Raw genomic sequence first — 21,375 nt, 5'->3', positions numbered from 1 at the left:
CCTTCCAGAAGGACAACCATCTCTGCAGCAATCCACCAATCTGGCCTGTATGGTAGAGTGGCCAGACGGAAGCCACTCCTTAGTAAAAGGCACATGGCAGCCCACCTGGAGTTTGCCAAAAGGCACCTGAAGGACTCTCAGACCATGAGAAAGAAAATTCTCTGGTCTAATGAGACAAAGATTGAACTCTTTGGTGTGAATGCCAGGCGTCACGTTTGGAGGAAACCAGGCACCGCTCATCACCAGGCCAATACCATCCCTACAGTGAAGCATGGTGGTGACAGCATCATGCTGTGGGGATGTTTTTCAGCGGCAGGAACTGGGAGACTAGTCAGGATAAAGGGAAAGATGACTGCAGCAATGTACAGAGACATCCTGGATGAAAACCTGCTCCAGAGCGCTCTTGACCTCAGACTGGGGCGAAGGTTCATCTTTCAGCAGGACAACGACCCTAAGCACACAGCCAAGATATCAAAGGAGTGGCTTCAGGACAACTCTGTGAATGTCCTTGAGTGGCCCAGCCAGAGCCCAGACTTGAATCTGATTGAACATCTCTGGAGAGATCTTAAAATGTCTGTGCACCGACGCTTCCCATCCAACCTGATGGAGCTTGAGAGGTGCTGCAAAGAGGAATGGGCGAAACTGGCCAAGGATAGGTGTGCCAAGCTTGTGGCATCATATTCAAAAAGACTTGAGGCTGGAATTGCTGCCAAAGGTGCATCGACAAAGTATTGAGCAAAGGCTGTGAATACTTATGGACATGGGATTTCTCAGTTTTTTTATTTTTAATAAATTTGCAAAAACCTCAAGTAAACTTTTTTCACGTTGTCATTATGGGGTGTTGTGTGCAGAATTCTGAGGAAAAAAATGAATTTAATCCATTTTGGAATAAGGCTGTAACATAAAATGTCGGCACGGTGGCGGAGTGGGTAGCGCTGCTGCCTCGCAGTTGGGAGAACTGGGGACCTGGGTTCGCTTCCCGGTTCCTCCCTGCGTGGAGTTTGCATGTTCTCCCCGTGTCTGCGTGGGTTTCCTCCGGGCGCTCCGGTTTCCTCCCACAGTCCAAAGACATGCTGGTTAGGTGGATTGGCGATTCTAAATTGGCCGTAGTGTGTGCTTGGTGTGTGGGTGTGTTGTCCTGCGGTGGGTTGGCACCCTGCCCGGGATTGGTTCCTGCCTTGTGCCCTGTGTTGGCTGGGATTGGCTCCAGCAGACCCCCGTGACCCTGTGTTCGGATTCAGCGGGTTGGAAAATGGATGGATGGATGGCATAACAAAATGTGGAAAAAGTGATGCGCTGTGAATACTTTCCGGATGCACTGATGATAGATAGATAGATAGATAGATAGATAGATAGATAGATAGATAGATAGATAGATAGATAGATAGATATTTGTCCTAAGGGAAACATTTGACTTTTTGCAGAAGATCTTTAAATAAATAAATGTATAACTGGATAGATAACTCTATAAACTGTATATATTCTCACACACTGGGGTCTAAAACACACCAAAATGACTAAAAACGAATTCAATTAAAAACAAAGAAAACTTGAGACTCCAAGGGTCAGGTGAGACCCCTCGTTTTATGTATCTTTGGGTGCCACAATATTACACTGAAGACGCACTCCTGGGGGTCATACAGATTCTTGATAAAACAGGGAGGTCTTCTACTGGCAGCACCCAAAGATCCCAACAAGGGGCACCTTTCTGAGTTACAAGTCATCCCTGCAAACTGGGACCAAGCCAGAGCAGCGTGTTGGAGGAGGAATTGTCCCTGAGATCCTGACTCCTCCAGTCCAGTCCATCCATAATTCCTCCTCCCTGACTGAACTTCCTGACCGACATGTACCTTCATCCACCTGATCCATCCATTATGGCGTCCTGTTAATTCACTACAGCATCTACAATACACACACTCACACACACACATATACACTATCGTCTGAACACATACCAGAATAACTCCTGTCTTGCCAGTCCCAGTCCCAGTGTGGCATTATGAAGACGTATTGCAGTTGGTATAAAGGAGCCCCCCTAGCATTTCCTCACCCACTTCTGCTGAGTGATTCGTTGTCTGAAAGTCCTCAGTGTTGGTGTGTCACAGAGAGGATGTGCAGTGGTGTTCATAATGGCACTCTCCTCCAGGAGGTCCAGAGTACGAGGCACATAACTGAGTCTGCTCTTTTAATTAGTTTGTTGATTTGGTGGTCCTCCCTTGAAGTGATGTTACCAGAATGGCCATCACAGAGTCATAGAAGATGTTAAGGATGTCACTTCCCACATTAAAGGAGCTCAGTCCCCTAAGGTAGAAGACCCCGCTCTGCCCGCTCCTCTACAGTTCCTCAGTGTTCCGTGATGTGCTTCATGTAAAGGCCACTAATCCCAACACGAGTTCCTGTTGTGTTCATGATCTCGTCTCTACTGTCTGCTCAGCTAGTGTAATGAAGTTATTCGATTGTGTCCTGTAAATAATCCAATGCCGACTGAGTAATGAACTTTTACTCTACAAGTCTGTAAGTTTGATCCTGGCAGGCAGCAGTAAGTGGGTTCTGAGGGCCCAATTTCTCGCCAGGCCAAAAGTCACGTAGACTTGAGATCCGTCGCTGCGCCTAATGGCAGGTGGAGAATAAATGAATGTGTGGAACTGAGGAGACGTTGCTGCACCCACCACATGACAAACCACCTGGACTGGGACACCTCAGCACCACCCTGGAACACTGCGAGTTTTTTTTTTTTTTTATGGTGGCTGGAGTGCCAATCCTACTACCAAATAGCAAGTTCACTCTCTAAATTGGAGGACCTGATGGAGATTAACGTCATACCCCAGACAGAGCAATTGCAGGTTAAGGGCCTAATGGAGTCGAGTCACTTCTGCCATTTACAGGATTCAAACTGGCAGCCTTATGATTGCTGGCACAGACCCCTAACCTCAGAGCCACCACGCCACACTCCGTTATGGAACTGAGGAGATCCTCAAAAGTCAGCGGCCGCCTCATTTTCATCCCCCCCAGCTTTACTAAGATTCATTTTTCCAAACTTGCTTATTCCAAATTAGGATCACTCGGATGGCATGGACTGGGAGGTTGCATTTAGGAGTGAAAGCCAAGTGTGAAAGACAGCAGACATTCCTCAGGGCACGGTTTGATCCGGCTTGTGTGCGCCTAAGCTGGCAGGCCGTCGTGGCCAATAAATGCAGTCAACCCGGTTCTCCAGGGCCCACCTGCACCTTCTTTATACTCTGACTTGTGCAAACCAACATTAGGCTCATTTAACACAACATGTCATAAAAAAGAAAATAAAATCGAAACAAAACTGGTTGATTTTGTGAAGAAAAATGAAAAAAAAAAGACATTTCCAACGAAGGCAGATAAAATGCTTTTCAAGTGAAGCCGTGTGCCCGGGTGTTTCTCACAGATTCTTGTCTGGCAGTCATGACGTCCAAGATGAGAAGATCGGATGGTGTGATAATCAGTTTCAACATCACAATGGAAAGCAGACAAACCAGTAATGTGGGTCTGCATTTTTTGCAGCTTGTGTAACGTGATATTCTCCGAAGTATTTATTAAAATGAAAAACGGCCGTCGTGCTCAGAAATCAAAGATAAGTGAAAGCAGAAGCAGAGGTGACGCACATCATGCCAGGCAGCCCTGCGGGTCACAGTGGGAGAATGGAATACTGTGTGGCAAAGCCAACCCAGCTTTGTGCAAACGGAGGAGGCCCAGCTGGATTTTCCTCAAGACAGGTGTGGACTTCAGGTGGGAACATCAGAGTTGGTGCCCGATGTTCATGCCATTCACCCAACATATGGGCTGTGGGAGCAACTGGGCAGCAGAGTCCAGCTGCAGGCGAGACACTCTGAAGTCTCGGACAGATTCAGTGACTTGACACATGCTGAGTCCCACAAGATGTCAACGGTATCTCTTATGACTCCGCCCACTTTCCAGGAGCCACTCCCCTGTTTAGCCAGTTTCCGATGTTGCCGCTCCACCCTGGTAACAACGCTTTCTGCAAAATTTGCCTTAATCCTACATTTTCTTAACACTTGTTTTATTATAGGCGGAGTGGTGACTCTGAGGATCTGCACTGCCAATCAGAAGGTTGCCAGTTCGAATCCCGTAAATGCCAATAGGGACTCTGCTCTGTTGGGCCCTTGAGCAAAGCCCTTAACCTGCAATTGCTGAGCACTATGAGAAAAGTGCTATATAAATGCAAAGAATTATTATTACATTACATGCCCCTCATGTCGATTTCAGTTCCTTTAACTCCTGCTCTCAAATCAGTGGACTCGGTAGTTTTATGGCCTTTGTATTCATTCCCAGTCACAGGGAATGCACAAACCAGTGTGCTTCTTCATGCCAGTCCCAAGCCTGGATAAATGGGGAGGGTTACATCAGGATAAAAACATAAAATTTTGCCAAATCAATATACGGACAACAATACAAATTTCCATACCGGATCGGTCGAGCCCCGGGTTAACAACGACCACCACCAGTACTGTTAGCCAACAGGGTGCTGGCGGAAATTGGGCTACTGTTGTTCTTAACTCTTTTAGGGCTAATTTTTTTTTTGTTTCTTTTCTCCCAGGGCTGAATATTTTTCCAAAAACTAACATTTTTTTAAAAAGAACACAAAGCAATTGTTTAACATATCAAATCAACAAAAAATATTTACTTTTGACAAATGTTACTGTCTTGCATGTTGTATGAGCCTGCATACTCTATGATTTCACATACATATCACATACATTTTACACAGCAAAGTCTGATCTCGCTCAAAGCAGCCAATTTCAGTCATTGCCACATTGCACTCCTTACAATACGTGTTGCTTTGGTGCCTATTTTTCAATTGTCTGTTGCTGCACTTTCTCACATATATTGTTAGTGTGTACTGTAGAGAGACAAGTCACCCATTTGCCATCATGCCATGCCACTGCCACCAAGTTTTCTGCCTGCATGAAAACCGTATTGTCACCACTTTTCATCTTCTGAAACTTTATGAACTTTATGTATGGCATTATAGCCTGGCTCACCCCATGGGATTTGCTTCTGTTTATTACAGAAGTGAATAAAACTTTGCAGCAGCACGTACCTAAGCCACCAGGGGACAAAACACGTTTGGACCAATGCTCCCTGAAGTTATATCACCAGTTCTGTCCCATCTCTATTTGTAATGCCACAGAGCGCTTCATCTCGTCTTTCGTTGTGGGTTTCCACTTTGAAAAACGAGAATGCGATGCAAACGCAGCCCGCGATTCAAAAAAAAATCTCTGCCTACCTGTTTGTCTCGTCTGACAGTAGCTGAAAAGCAGCATCAGGAGAGAGCAGCCTGAAGTACAGCAGCTGGTGATCTGTCGTGTCCAACACAAAGCAATGCCGTCTTGTAAACTCCGGTAGCCAGATCGGCTCTCAACGGATCAATGTCTGTGTATTTATCCCATGCGAACCTTGCCGTAGATGCATCGGCTGCGCGAAGGCACTCAACTGGCAGCAGATCCGCTGGCGCGGCATCGGCTGGTGTCTGATCAGCTGATGCCTGCTTCTCACTCTCTTGCTCGATCTCCTGATCACTGCCAATAAAATCCGATTCTGAAAAATCAAGAGTCCAACTCCTCGATAATGCGCAAAACATCGTCTGCCGAGTGTTTTCTTTTCTGCACTTGCTTCGCTGCCTTTTCACATGTCGATGCCATCTTGCCTTTGTTTACATTTCGCAACTCACGCACACGCAAGGTTTAGTTGCCGAATTAACGAGTCTAGCATTCCTCCAAGCACAGAGGGAATGCCTGTGACGTGACAGTGAGATTTGTCGCCATTAACAGCTGATTGTCGCCCCCTATCCCTGGATGTCGACTTTTGTCGACATCAGCCTTCAACCCCTCCTGTCGACAAAAGTCGACATCCGCCCTAAAAGAGTTAAACTGCCTTCATGGCTTTTCATTTGCCATTATGTTTTTCATCGGAGGCTCCGCCTTTCTCATGAATATTGATGAGTTACTTTAGCATTACCATTAAGTGACAGAACGCATAGAAATGGTCATTTTTTTTTTGTTTTTGCAGGATGATGTTATTTCATCCACTAGAGGGCAGCATTTGTCCTCACAGGTGGCGCAGTGGTAGTGCTGCTGCTTTGCAGTAAGGAGACTGTGGAAGATTGTGGGTTCGCTTCCCAGTTCCTCCCTGTGTGGATAGCGCTTTGAGTACTGAGAAAAGCGCTATATAAATGTAATGAATTATTATAATACAATTCCATGAGTTATTCAGGCCTAACACTATAAAGCAGATCGCCACATGTCACCCCGAGTCTGACTTGGGTTTAACTGTAATTACATAGAATTCTTTTTTTTTTATATATATATTTTATTAATTTTTATTGTAATTATTCCATACAAATAGATCAATTTATAACCAAACAAACTGAAGACAAATCAAACCCCACCCCTGAGAAGGAGAGCTTAGCTAAAGGGGAATTGCTTAGGGCTTTTTAATAAGACAACAATAAGCAAAAGAAAGGGAGAAATAAATATATATGTAAATAAGAGATGGAGAAGGGAATTAAATGCGGTTATAGTTATTTCTCTTATTCTAAACTAATATTGATCAGATCCTGCCAGGTTTTGAAAAAATTTTGTACAGATCCTCTAACTGAGAATTTGATTTTTTCCAATTTCAAATAATATAAAACATCGGTTTCCCACTGACTTATAAGAGGAGAATTAGGATTCTTCCAATTTAACAGAATAAGTCTGCGTGCCAAAAGTGTAGTGAATGCAATCACCGTTTGCTTGTCCTTCTCCAATTCAAGTCCATCTGCAAGAACACCGAACACAGCTGTTAATGGGTTAGGAGGGATTGTGACCCCAAGGCTGTCTGAGAGGCACTTAAAAATTTTTGTCCAAAATGATGTTAGTTTGGTGCAGGCCCAGAACATGTGACCCAGTGAGGCAGGAGCTTGGTTGCAGCGCTCGCAGGTTGGATCCTGCCCTGGAAACATTTTGGACAGTTTTAAGCGAGACAGATGAGCTCGATATATAATTTTTAGTTGAATAATTCTATGCTTTGCACATATAGAACTCGAGTGAATTCTCTGCTTTGCTACCTTCCACTCCTTTTCTGATATATTGATTAAGAGATCTTCTTCCCAATGTCCTGTTGGATCTTTGAAAGGTAGGGACTCTAATAAGATTTTATATATTGCGGAAATAGTGTTTGTTTCCTCGGAATTGAGCAGTATTTTATCCAGCATTGTGGAGGGTGCAAGGTGGGGGAAATCGGGCAATTTCTGTTTAACAAAATTTCTAATTTGAAGATAGTAAAAGAAATGTGTAGCTGAGAGGTTGAATTTTGAACGTAATTGTTCAAAAGATGTAAATATGTTGTCTATATAAAGATCTCTGAGCATTTTAATCCTAAAACTTTTCCAGGTATTAAAAACTGGATATACTTGCGAAGGTTGAAAGAGGTGGTTCCCTTGCAGAGGTGCCACTGATAAAAGATTTTCCATCTTAAAATGCTTCCTAATTTGGTTCCATATTCTGAGTGAGTAAAGCACAATTGGGTTATTAGTATATTTGTGATAACTTTCATTTATTGGAGAGCAGAGCAGGGAATATAAAGAAGTACTACAGGATTTTACTTCTATTGCGGACCAAGCCTGTGTATGTTCATTTATTTGTGTCCAGGTTTTTATGGCTTGTATGTTTGCTGCCCAGTAATAAAACTGAAAATTAGGTAAAGCCATGCCACCTTCTGCCCGAGGTCTTTGTAGGGTCGCTCTTCGGATACGTGGGTGTTTTGAGTTCCAAATGAATGAGGTTATTGTTGAATCTAATTGCTTAAAAAATGATTTATTGATATATATTGGAATGTTTTGAAATAAAAAAAGAAGTTTAGGAAGGATATTCATCTTAACAATGTTAATTCTTCCGGCTAGAGTGAGATGAAGGGTTGACCATCTATCCAGGTTTTGCTTAATTTTGTCCATACAGACAGCAAAATTTTGTTGATAAAAAGCTTTATGTTTACTTGTGATATTTACCCCTAGGTATTTAAACTGATCTGCTATGGTAAAAGGTAAGGTGTCTAATCTAATATTATATGCTTGTGAATTCACTGGAAAGAGTATACTTTTATTCAGATTAATTCTAAGACCAGATATCTTCTGAAATTCTGTTAGTGCTGTTAAAACAGCGGGGACAGTGTTTTCTGGGTCTGATATATATAAGACCATATCATCTGCATATAGAGAAATTTTCTGTTCCAGTCCTTCTCTGACAATCCCCTTTATCTGATAAGAATTTCGGCAGTGAACCGCCAGTGGTTCAATAGCGATTGCAAACAACAGTGGCGACAAGGGACATCCTTGTCTGGTACCACGTTCTAGTTTAAAGTAGTCTGAGCAAATGTTATTAATACAAACTGAAGCTTCTGGATTGGTATACAGTAGTTTGATCCAAGCACAAATATTCGGGCCTAACACTTTAAAGCAGATCGCCACATGTCACCCCGAGTCGGACTTGGGTTTAACTGTAATTACATAGAATTCTGAGTCCAAGTTATGCTTGATGTTAACACCAAGGGGGTTAAGAAGTTTAGTTTAGTTTAAGAAGGGGGTTTATGAAGATGCTTATTTTACTTATTCCTTTATAAGTTAAAAAAATAATTGTTGCGTTACTTGGCTACTGAAAATGTGCCTTATCTGGTTAATGCTTTGGTGTTTATTAATCAAGAATTACCTAGAAAATGTAAAAAGCTCTGTGACACTGAAAATCTAGAGCTTCAAAATACCACTGTGGGGTGGTGTTTGGTCGTAAGAGATAAGCAAATGCATCTCCCACAAAGTACAGTTGACGATGGCACGAGGGCATTTCTTAAGTTACATAAGCACATCACGCAACTTCCTCCTAACTCTAACGGCAGAGGCATATGAGCTCTGACAGCACTTTCCAGACACAAGAAATTGAATTGAAAACAAGGCAAAGTTGTGTTGGAGACAGGATGACCACATCATATCCCAATTAGCTTTATGGGATCGGTAAAGGAGCTGATCAGGGGGAGACGGGGTGGGCGATAACAGAAAACCAAGAATACACTGAGTTATTGCCGGGGAAGACTAAACACCCAATGGTCACGGACTCCCGTAGAAAACTTTGGGCATTTCTGTGATCCACTAAATAGCTTGATGTGTTTCTTCACTTGTGTGGTTCTCTATGTGTCTGTGTGGGTTTTCCCTGGGTGCTCGGGTGTCACCCCCCCAGTCCTAAGACATGCAGGTTAGGTGGATTGGCGTTTCCTAAATTGGCCGCAGTGTGTGGTTGGGGTGTGTGTGTGTGTGTGTGTGCTTGCCCTCCAATGGACTGGCACCCTGGCTGTGGTTTGTTCCTGCCTTATGCCCTATGCTGGCTGGGATAGGCTCCAGCAAACCGCCTAACTATAGTATGTATTGTGAAAGAATCAGCTTCAACATACGGAAAAGGTTTGGGGCAGCCACCCATATATTGTCCCTGGCTGCAATAGGGTACAGAAATAGGATGAGACGTGTTCTCATTGAGTTCCAAGCTGAACTGATGAGGTGAAGAAAAGATGGCGGCTTTACAAGCCGAAGAGCCGAAGTGATGTCATTTGGCCTGAACCGGAAGTGACGTCCGTCTGGGCCCTGGAGCCGAAAGGGATGTTGAATCAGGCAGGTTTTCCCATATTTGGCCTGCAGAGATAACAGAGGCAGGTTTAGTGCACACCCTGCCACCCCCTGGCCTCCACTTGGTCCACTCACCTCCCTCCTAGCCGCACGTGTGTGACAGCATGCATTTGCCACGTGAACTTGTGTTCTAAAATTAAGCGTTTTCTAGAAGTTTAAAAAAAATATCCTGCCCTCACTGGCACTTTACAATGGAGGCTAACTGGGCACGGAGCACCTCCAGCAAATAAAGGTTTTCTTCTTCATAACTATGTAAGGTTGTTTTGGTCCAGCTTCAGGATCACCTCAAAATTTCAGTCTGGTTTCCGAATTTCTCACAGTACAGAGACAGCCCTGGTCAGAGTCACCAATTACCTCCTGATGGCTGCTGACCAGGGCTCTCCATCACTCCTTATCCTTCTGGATCTCACAGCTTCATTTGATACGGTAGATCATAATGTTCTCCTTCATCATCTTCACTATACAATTGGACTTTCTGGCATTGCTTTCGAGTGGTTCAAGTCCTATCTTACAGATAGGGCTGAGTATGTGGTCTTGGGTGGGGGGGGGGGGGGGGGTGCTAAATCTCATACCCACATTGTGACCTGTGGGGACCCACAAGGATCAGTCCTTGAGCCGACCCTGTTTAATATCTATATGCTACCCCTGGGTCACATCATCCTCAAGCATGGAGTTTTATTCCATTGCTATGCCGATGATACGCAGAGCTCTATGTGAGACTGGATTCGACTTCTCATACACCTCCATCAATTTTTCCTCTTGCTTGGATGAGATTGAGGCCTGGATGTCCAAGAACTTCCTCAAGCTGAACAGCACTAAAACTGAAGTTCTTTTAATTGACACCCCTCATCAACTTCGTTCCTCTGTAAATTGTATTTCCTTTTCTGACTGTACCATTACCCTCTCCCCTTCGGTTACAAATCTGGGTGTCAAGTTAGACTCCCATCTGTCATTTGATACACATGTCCATCACCTTTGTAAAATTGCATTCCTTCATCTCCGAAACATAGCCAAACTCTGGCCCTACCTCTCCCTCTGTGATGCTGAAAAGCTGGTTCATGCCTTTGTCTCCTCCAGGCTGGACTATTGTAATGCACTCCTCATCGGGATCTCCAACAAGAGCCTTCAAAAGCTTCAACAAATTCTAAATAGTGCTGCAAGGATCCTGATGAGGGTGCGGAAATATGAACACATTTCACCAATCCTTCGGTCACTTCATTGGCTCCTTATCCACCTCCATATTGAATACAATATGTTTACTCATCAGGGTATCCATGGAAATGCTCCACAATATCTTAAGGAACTCCTTATACTACAATTCACTACAAGAAACCTCCGTTTTACAAATACCTACCGCCAAACTTCATACAATGGGAGACCGAGCCTTTGTAGTCGCTGCTCCACAGCTCTGGAATGGCCTACCAGAGAGCCTGAGAACACAGCAGATTGTGGGCTGTTTTAAAAAACAGCTAAAGACTTTTCTACTTAGGAAAGCTTATTAAGAAGAGTGCTATAATTATTGTTGTTTTATCTCTGTTTTTAACTTGCTTTGCCTTTGTTTAAAATTTTATGTAACACTTTGAGATTTACTGCTAATGTAAAGTGCCCTATAAATAAAATGCATTATTATTATTATTATATAACACTGGTGTGTCAGAAAGACAGAAAGAAAGTGTGTCATAAGTTATATGGACAGAATTTCTAGGCGCAGCCGAGGAGCGGAGGGGGTCTTGTTCGGTGACCTCAGAATCTCGTCTCTGCTATTTGCGGATGACGTGGTTCTGTTGGCTTCATCGGACAGTGACCTTCAGCTCTCACTGGAGCTGTTTGCAGTCGAGTGTGAAGCAGCGGGGATGAGAGTCAGCACCTCTAAATCCGAGGCCATGGTTCTCAGCCGGAAAAGGGTGGAATGCTCTCTCCGGGTTGGGAACACATTACTGCCTCAAGTGGAGGAGTTCAAGTATCTCGGGGTCTTGTTCACGAGTGAGGGAAGAATGGAGCGGGAGGTCAACAGACGGATCGGTGCGGCGTCCACAGTATTGCGGACTCTGCAACGGTCCGTCGTGGTGAAGAGAGAGCTGAGTCAAAAGGCGTGCCTGTTGATTTACCAGTCGATCTACGTTCCTACCCTCACCTATGGCCACGAGCTTTGGGTAGTGACCGAAAGAGCAAGATCACGGATACAAACGGCCGAAATGAGTTTTCTCCACAGGGTGGTAGGACTTTCCCTTAGAGATAGGGTGAGGAGTTCAGTTATCCGGGAGAGACACGGAGTCGAGTCGCTGCTCCTCCGCATTGAGAGGAGTCAGTTGAGGTGGTTCGGGCATCTAGTTAGGATGCCCCCTGGATGCCTCCCTGGGGGGGGGTGTTCCGGGCATGTCCCACTGGGAGAAGACCATGGGGCTGACCCAGGACACGCTGGAGGGATTATATCTCCCAGCTGGCCTGGAAACACCTCGGGGGTCCCCCCAGAGGAGCTGGAGGAAGTGGCCGGGGAGAGGGAGGTCTGGGCTTCCCTGCTTAGGCTGCTGCCCCTGCCACCAGACCTAAATAAGCGGAGGACAATGGATGGATGGATGGTGTCAGAAAGACAGGACTCCAGGTGGGCCTTCACATGCTGCTGTCCTGTTCCAGGACCTTTAAAACAGGCCATGACATGAAATTAAATGGGGTCCTTTTGAAGGTTGGGGCCTTACATGTAGGTCAGGTCTTCCTCACACAGTCATTCCACTATCATCAAATCGTGTCAAGCTGCGAAGCTCCAGGGTTCCACTCCATTGAGGAGGCTGTCTCTTTATATTATGCCAGTCAGTCGTAACGCCTGGTTACACTGTGGTTAAGATTAGGGTTGTGGGAGGAGTTATCGGACTCAAGTCAAACAAACCAGGTGACAGAAACCTGCAATCCAATTGGCTGTCAAATAGAGCTACTGAAAATTGCGGAGCTGCGGAGGTCTGCAGTTGGACCCATCTCACTATCATATCTACTTTGGATCAACTTTGTGGTAGTGTTGGATCGGTTCTAAAATTCTGACTTTGGTATTGATATCAGCTTTTGAACCTTAGTGAGGTTAATGAAGCAAATAATGGATAGCTCTCCACCCTGTGCCTCACAGCAGCCACTCTGTTCTGCTGCACAATTGCACAGCTGTTACTTAGCAAATGAATACAGGGGGGTTCCCCAGGTGCAGTTTCAAGCACGTTTATGTTATTATCTCCATTCAAACAGCAGGAGTAGAGGGTCCGTGGTGAATTGAGCTAGATTTAACATTAATATTTCATCGATCCAAGAATGGAGGAGAGGTTGAGGGATGACCACGACTGAGCATGAGGTGCTTACAAAGTACCATTTACTTCAGGTACCAAAATTAACGTACCGTTTTTAAATTGGGATTCTTCTGTACTTTTTCAGTACTTGTATGCCAGCCACACAACCCTACCTCATGGCCAGGGGTGTTGGAGCCTCGTGTGGCAGCAACAGACGCACTGGACCTGCTGGAGGTGGTAGCAGAGGAGAGAATGAAGACCATTCGTGATGGCCATTATGAACAATGCTGCACATTCTGTCTCTGACAAACTACCATCCAAAAAAGCTTTAAATGCACTGGTGAGGCCTCATCTGGACCACTGGGTGTTGTTTGGATCACCAGACTACAAAAAGGACATAGCAGCACTAGAAAAGGTCCAGAGAAGAGCGACTAGGCTGAGTCCATGGCTACAGGAGATGAATTATGAAGAAAGATTAAAAGAGCTGAGCCTTTACAGTTTAAGCAAAAGAAGATTAAGAGGAGACCTGACTGAAGTGTTTAACATTATGAAGGGAATTAGTCCAGTGGCTTGAGACAGTGACTTTAAAATGAGTTCATCAAGAACATGGGGACACAGTTGGAAACTTGTTAAGGGTAAATTTCACACAAACATTAGGAAGTTTTTCTTCATAGACCCATGGAATAAGTGACCAAGTAGTGTGGTGGACAGAAGGACTTTAGGGACCTTCAAAACTCGACGATGTTTATTAAGAAGAATTAAGTGGAGAGGACTGGCGAGCTTTGTTGGGCTGAATGGCCTGTTCTCATCCAGACTGTTCTAATTCTGAAATATGGAAAGAGAAAAAGGGTACATCTACAACTTAATGAGACAATCCTGTGCAATGTAAAAATAAATATTCAATCAAAGCAAAAGAAAATGTTTGGAGACATCAGCCATCCCAGCCGTGGCCTCTTCTCTATGCTGCGATCAAAAAAACACTAGTGCTGTGTGAAGACCCCAGTTCAGAGACACTGAGACCAAGAATAGACCCCATGGAATAAGTGACCAAGTAGTGTGGTAGACAAGAGGACTTTAGGGACCTTCAAAACTCAACTTGATGTTTATTAAGAACAACTAAGTGGAGAGGACCAGCGAGCTTTGTTGGGCTGAATGTCCTGTTCTCGTCTCGATTGTATGCATGATATGGCACTGTGTGACTATACCACCACAATATAAATTATGAATCTGGTCACATGAAGGTTCACCATGGTGCAATAGTAGCTGTGAGACAAAAAAGGCAAAATAATTACAATCAATTCCAAGGACAAGCAAGATGTTATCCCCCCAAGTACTGTTCACAATGTGTCAACTGTCAGCGTTCGTGTTGGGGAAAAGTGGACACTTGGAATAAGTGACCAAGTAGAGTGGTAGGCAGGAGGACTTTAGGGACTTTCAAAACTCAATTTGATGATCTTTTTGGACGAAATAAGTGGATAGGACTGGTGAGCTTTATCGGACTGAATGGCCTGTTCTCGTCAAAAGTGTTCTAATGTTCAATTTAAGGTGTCAAGAAACCCTGCCGAGTTTCCTTCATGGCTACGGCAATCCACAACTATGACCTATGACGCCTCACTGGGACTGTTCCTTTATCTTTAACCAAATCAAATGTTTTCTTTCTTTTTAGTAATATTTTTGTATATTTGGGGGGGGGGGGGGGGGTTGCTTGTTATAATGTTAAAGGTCACATTTCACCCTTGGGACAAACAAATTATTACTGACCTAACTCTCTTCTATAGCATACCAGTCCCTAATGATCCACTAAGCCATCCATCACCAAACATGGTTAATCCAGTTAAAGGTTTCGGGGGGGGGTTTGGGGCACCTCAGAAGGAAGATAAGAACTCACTCGGGCCAGAACAGCAGGACCCCAAACAGAAGCAACTCAAGAATTGTGATCTATTCCCACACTTTGTGAGCCTGACTCTTCTTCTACTTTCTGCTGCTCCTGTTAGGGGTCACCACAGCGGATCATCTTCTTCCATCTTTTCCTGTCCTCATCATCTTGCTCTGTCACACCCATCACCTGCATGTCTTCTGTCACCACATCCATAAATGTCCTCTTCTCCTCTTCCCTGGCAGCTCAATCCTTAGCACCCTTCTCTCATTATACTCCTCATCTCTCCTCTGCACATGTCCAAACCAACGCGATCTCGCCTCTCTGACTTTGTCTCCCAACCGTCCCACCTGAGCTGACCCTCTAATGTCCTCATTTCTAATCCTGTCCATCCTCGTCACACCCAATGCAAATCTCAGCATCTTTAACTCTGACACCTCCTAATAATAATAATTTGCTTCCTTTATATAGCACTTTTCATAGTGAGTGGGGAGCCACTACAACCCCCACTAATGTGCAGGCTGTAATCATCAGTCCATCCACTGTCAAGCCCACTTAGTCCAGATCAGACCAGAAGGTTGTAAGGGGCTATCATAACAACAAAGGCACAAACTAATCCCAGATGTGGCACCAGTCCAGAGTAATAACTTTCAAGCCCATTTAATCCAGTTCAGGGGTCACAAGACAGGAACCCACTCCAGATGGAGATGCCAGCCCTTCAAAGCAGCCACCTCGTTGACCGTGTCCTTTCTCTTTACAGATCCCGAAGCTTCCTGGGATATCACACCTCCTCATCTCTGGACCAAGGATCAGGTTTGGCAATGGCTTCAGTTCTGCTGCGACCAGTACAAGCTGGATGCCCACTCCATCCCCTTCCAGAGGTTTAACATGGAAGGCCATGAGCTGTGCAGTATGAGCGAAGACAACTTTAAGGAAAATGGCATCCACGGCGAGCAGCTGTTTCGTATTTTGCAGGCCTACCGACTGAATGGTTCGCCTTTCTTTGGTTTCGCGTTTGCTTCTTTCTGTCTTGTCTGTGCTTTTTAACAAATAACAAATGGGGACGCCTCAAACGTAAACTGTTTTTGTGGACATTTCAATTGCTTTTACGGCGACTTTTGTTTCATGAGCAACTACTAGTAGAGAATTTTCAGAAGCACAAGACAGTAATTCATATTATTTATGTTTTCGGCAGATTTTTCAACCATCCAAGACTTACAGGACAACTTCATCCATATGGATGACTGTAAGTAAGAACCTTTTTCAGTTCAAATTGTGGGCTTGCTCCCTTATGTTTAATTTACTTTTTCCAATAAAGAAGGACAATGCATCTGTCAAACAATGAGACTACCATTGATAGTCAAACAAAAAAGGCTGAAGAATTATGATCTGTTCCTGTACTTTGTGAGCCTGACGTTTACAATTAATAATAATAATAATAATTTGTTTCATTCATATAGCACTTTTCTTAATACTTAAAGCACTTTTCATAGTTAGTGGGGAGCCACTTTAACCCCCAGTAAGGTGCCGCACCCATCTGGACGATGTGATGGCAGCCATTTCTGCACCAGTGTGCTCACCACACATTGCTTGTTAGGTGGTGAAGTGGTGAGAGGGATAGCCAATCAGAGACTGGGGATTATTAGGGGTGCAGAATGACTGGGCCATGGTGGGCAATTTAGCCTGAACATCATGATACACCCTACCCTTTACGAAGGATGCCCAGGGGTCTTTAATGACCACAGAGAGTCAGGACTTCAGTTTTATGTATCAATCAAAGGACGGCACCATTTTTTACAGCACAGTGTCCCCCGTCACTCCATTGGCCTCCACATTCAGACCACTGGGTAAGCGCCCACTGTTGGCCTCACCAACACCTCCTTCAGAAGCAACCCAAGCTTCTCCTAGATGGTCTCCCATCCAAGTACTGGCCAGGCCTGAACATGCTTAGTGTCAGGTGGATGACCTCTTCTGAAGTGCAGGTGGTAATATTAACTCAGTTACACGTTAGGATCCAGCCCCGGATATGATGCCAGCCACACACACACACACACACACACACACCTGTTCACCCATGTCCTGAACCCACGTAATCTAAATGCAGAATTGCATTGCCTTCTCCCCATAGTCTGGATGGCCTTCAAGGTTCATCACTAAAGTGGACAGTTCAGGAGGCACACAGAGGACACTGCAGGGCCAATGGAGCCAGCGCTATGAGCTGGGAACAGGCGGGCAGCTCTCAGCATGAAGACAGCTTCACACACTACAAAAAGTATGATTTTTCTGTGTAATTGCACTGAGCATGTGGGAAATAAAATTCTTAAGACGAAAAAGCTAAAAGTTGTTATAATCATTTTAATCCATCCATTGTCCAACCCGCTGTATCCTAACTACAGGGTCACGGGGGGGTCTGCTGGAGCCAATCCCAGCCAGCACAGGGTTTAATACTTATTTTTGCACAACACCTGGTGAGACCCTTAATGTAGAAATGCCACTGGCCTCACAATCATTTTGCCAAAGGAAGGGTCACACAAAATCAGAACTTCCCAAGGAGCCTTCCCCAGGACAACTGTATGTCTTCTTCCTTACAAGATCCATCATTTCCCACGTCTGCATTTCAGGTTTCCACTGATGAGTCCCATCTTACACAACACTCTGGTGGGCTCATGTGCCTTCTGAACTTAGCCATCACTTCATGCTTCCTTGAACAAACGCACACCCATTAGGTTTTAGATAGATAGATAGATAGATAGATAGATAGATAGATAGATAGATAGATAGATAGATAGATAGATAGATAGATAGATAGATAGATAGATCTTTATTAATCCCAAGGAGAAATTCACATACTCCAGCAGCAGCATACTGATACAAAAAACAATATTAAATTAAAGAGTGATAAAAATGCAGGTAAAAACACACAATAACTTTGTATAATGTTAATGTTTACCCCCCCCCCGGGTCGAATTGAAGAGTCGCATAGTGTGGCGGAGGAACGATCTCCTCAGTCTGTCAGTGGAGCAGGACAGTGACAGCAGTCTGTCGCTGAAGCTGCTCCTCTGTCTGGAGATGATCCTGTTCAGTGGATGCGGTGGATTCTCAATGATTGACAGGAGTCTGCTCAGCGCCCGTCGCTCTGCCATGGATGTTCAACTGTCCAGCTCCATGCCAACAATAGAGCTTGCCTTCCTCACCAGTTTGTCCAGGCGTTCCTCTTCTTTATGTTGCCTCCCCAGCACACCACTACGTAGAAGAGGGCGCTCGCCACAACCGTCTGATAGAACATCTGCAGCATCTTATTGCAGATGTTGAAGGACAACAGCCTTCTAAGGAAGTATAGTCGGCTCTGTCCTTTCTTGCACAGAGAATCAGTATTGGCAGTCCAGTCTAATTTATCGTCCAGCTGCACTTCCAGGTATTTATAAGTCTGCACCCTCTGCACACAGTCACCTCTGATGATCACGGGGTCCATGAGGGGTCTGGGTCTCCTAAAATCCACCACCAGCTCCATGGTTTTGCTGGTGTTCAGTTGTAGGTGGTTTGAGTCGCACCATTTAACAAAGTCCTTGATGAGGTCCCTATACTCCTCCTCCTGCCCACTCCTGATGCAGCCCACGATAGCAGTGTCATCAGCAAACTTTTGCATGTGGCAGGACTCCGAGTTGTATTGGAAGTCCGATGTATATAGGCTGAACAGGACCGGAGAAAGTACAGTCCCCTGCAGCGCTCCTGTGCTGCTGACCACAAAGTCAGACCTGCAGTTCCCGAGATGCACATACTGAGGTTTGTCTGTAAGATAGTCCACGATCCATGCCACTAGGTATGAATCTACTCCCATCTCTGTCAGCTTGTCCCTAAGGAGCAGAGGTTGGATGGTGTTGAAGGTGCTAGAGAAGTCCAGAAACATAATTCTTACAGCACCACTGCCTCTGTCCAAGTGGGAGAGGGATCGGTGTAGCATATAGATGATGGCATCCTCCGCTCCCACCTTCTCCTGGTATGCGAACTGCAGAGGGTCAAGGGAGTGGCGGACCTGTGGCCTCAGGTGGTGAAGCAGCAGCTGCTCCATGGTCTTCATCAAATGTGACGTCAGAGCGACAGGCCGGAAGTCGTTCAGTTCACTAGGACGTGATACCTTTGGGACTGGGGTGATGCAAGATGTTTTCCAAAGCCTTTTTATTTAATTTTTTTCCAAAGGTTTTTATTGACCCCCCTCCTTTTTGACACCCACTGCACTCCCAACCTACCTGGAAAGGGGTCTCTCTTTGAATTGCCTTTCCTAAGGTTTCTTCCATTTTTTTCCCTATAAATGTTTTTTTGGGAGTTTTTGCTTGTCTTATTAGAGAGTCAAGGCTGGGGGGCTGTGAAAAGGCAGGGCCTGCTATAGCCCACTGTGGCACTTCATGTGTGATTTTGGGCTATAGAAAAATAAATTGCATTGTATAATAAACTTTTTCTCCTCTGGTTGGGATGCTTGTCTGTCAGCTAGGGCCCAAGCCCAAGTCTGGGTAAAGAACCATCCACTGTCCTGTTTGGATGCCCGTCCAACCCATATGGCACTTACAAGATAGATTTGGAACTTTTAAATATGAGCATAAATTAATGTATGTATATTTTTACTTACAGATTGTGGACCTGAGAGATCTGTGGAACCCGTCATGCCGAGACCCTGCCCTAAGGTGCCTTTGGAACAAAGAAAGAACAGTAAGTATGAGAAACATAAAAGAGTCAAGACGCCCCGTGGACAAGAGTTTTTATTTGTATTTCACAAGCTAAAAAGCCTGAATATTAGTTATGGTACATGGTTACATCTGGAACATGCACTGTGTGTATAGTGCAGTAAAGGTGTGTGTTATAACAATGTGTGAATCCTGTACTGCGTACTGTGCGTATATACGACACACCTGCAAAAATGAAAAAATAAGTGATGAAACAAACAAACCATAAAAGTCGTCGCTGTAGGACAGACTGACATCCTCCATTTTGCTATGCCTGGACAAAGTCACAAGTCACTGGCAGACTCTCCTAATATCGGTTTCTATTTGTTTGACCTTACCTGATAAAGTGATCAGCAGCTAAGTGAGATCCCAGAGCTGTCTTCTGACGATACCAGTTAAGCGTTCGGCTCAAACAAAGAGCCATATCTCAACGACTGGCAACCTCGATGGCAAAACTTTTCTCCAATAGTCAGCCAACAAGTAAGCCCGCGATTCGCCAGCAAATTGGAAATCCAAGAATGGCAATCAGTTTCTGCGTGATGAAATATCGTGGAGGGTATATGCGGTGGTGTGGGCGGTCGCGTCCGGGTGGCTGTACAACCTGGCGTGCACGCTTTACCTCAGGTTTAGTTCACAGGTCGTTGGCACGGTAAAGTTTCCATTTAATTCAATAACATGTATCCATACGGGCTCGTTTACAGGTCGTAGCCATGTGGGCTCGTGTTTGTATTACTAATCGCTGAGCTCCCTCCATTTGGATACGTGCCTCCTTTGCCTGTGCTGTGTCAAAAGCGCGTTGTGGACGTGCTCGTTCATTGTCCGGGCGGCTGTACAACCTGGCGTGCACGCGTTACCTCAGGTTTAGTTCACAGGTCGTAGGCATGGTAAAGTTTCCATTTAATTGAATAACCCTATTTGAACTAAAGCGGTTTCTTTGTGTGGGCGCCTTCGTTCATTTAGTCTAGTTTACAGATGGTGTTGTGTCTCGTCTTTGTTGTTCTGTGGCTGTGTCGTTAGGTAGAAGTCGTTTACTGTTAGGAAGCATACTCCAACCTATACACACTGAGTGGTGGCACAGTGGATTATTCGTGTTGGATCTGTGCCTCTCTTGCATGTAGTGTTTCAGAAACGCGTTGTAGGTGACTTTCAGCTCTGTGTTGTTGGAGCCGTGACTCCTTTGCATCCGCTGTTTCAGAGGCGCGTTGTAGGCGCCTTCGTTCATTTTGTTTATCCATATCGGCTCGTTTTTGTATTTCCATTACTTGAGGTGTTTCGTTTTGAAGCCGTGACTTCTTCGCTTGTGGTGTTTGTGAAGCGCGTGGTCGGTGCCTCCGTTTATTGTTTGTATCCCAAACATGCCACACAGACTGCTGGCACATACATACTACTGACTCTGGGAGGCCGCTGCATTTGACTGTGGGTTGTGGTGTTTGGGCGGTGTTTGGGCACCACCTACTGACTTCTGGGAAGCCGCTGCGTTTGACTCTGGGGCACCACGGCACACTGCGCATGCGTGTCGGTGCCTCTGTGCATAAATTAAAACTGTGGTTTAGTAATGTAGATAAGGATGGGCTTATGTGCATCCAAGTAACCAATGGAAAGGCTCTATTCCTTCCATTAAAAAAAAACCTGTACACACTCCAAATCTTCTCTCCTCTCATCAAGCTCACTGCTCTCATCCTGGCCATATCTACTGCTGACCATCGCGGAGACCTCCATGCCCTATACGGTGTGGCCACGCGAGGACCCAGACTGGAAGAGTGATAGACTCTACTGTATTGGAGTTGGACAAGTTTGCCATTAGTCTAAAACATTGCAAAG

At 44.9% G+C, this 21,375-nt stretch overlaps 1 protein-coding gene across 1 annotated transcript in view; it reads left to right on the top strand.

Moving 5' to 3' along the window:
• Positions 1-21,375, top strand: part of LOC114645684 (ETS-related transcription factor Elf-5-like) — a 73,038-nt gene that overhangs the window by 31,461 nt on the left and 20,202 nt on the right. The window contains exons 3-5 of the mRNA XM_028793508.2: positions 15,597-15,827; positions 16,032-16,082; positions 19,463-19,540. Coding sequence (XP_028649341.1) covers positions 15,597-15,827; positions 16,032-16,082; positions 19,463-19,540 — 360 coding nt within the window. The remainder of the gene's footprint in view (positions 1-15,596; positions 15,828-16,031; positions 16,083-19,462; positions 19,541-21,375) is intronic.

This window comes from Erpetoichthys calabaricus, chromosome 2 (genome assembly GCF_900747795.2).
Source record: "Erpetoichthys calabaricus chromosome 2, fErpCal1.3, whole genome shotgun sequence".
Classification (NCBI taxonomy): domain Eukaryota; kingdom Metazoa; phylum Chordata; class Cladistia; order Polypteriformes; family Polypteridae; genus Erpetoichthys; species Erpetoichthys calabaricus.
The sequence above is the reverse complement of the archived record's forward strand: the minus strand, read 5'-3'. Positions and strand labels throughout refer to the sequence as shown.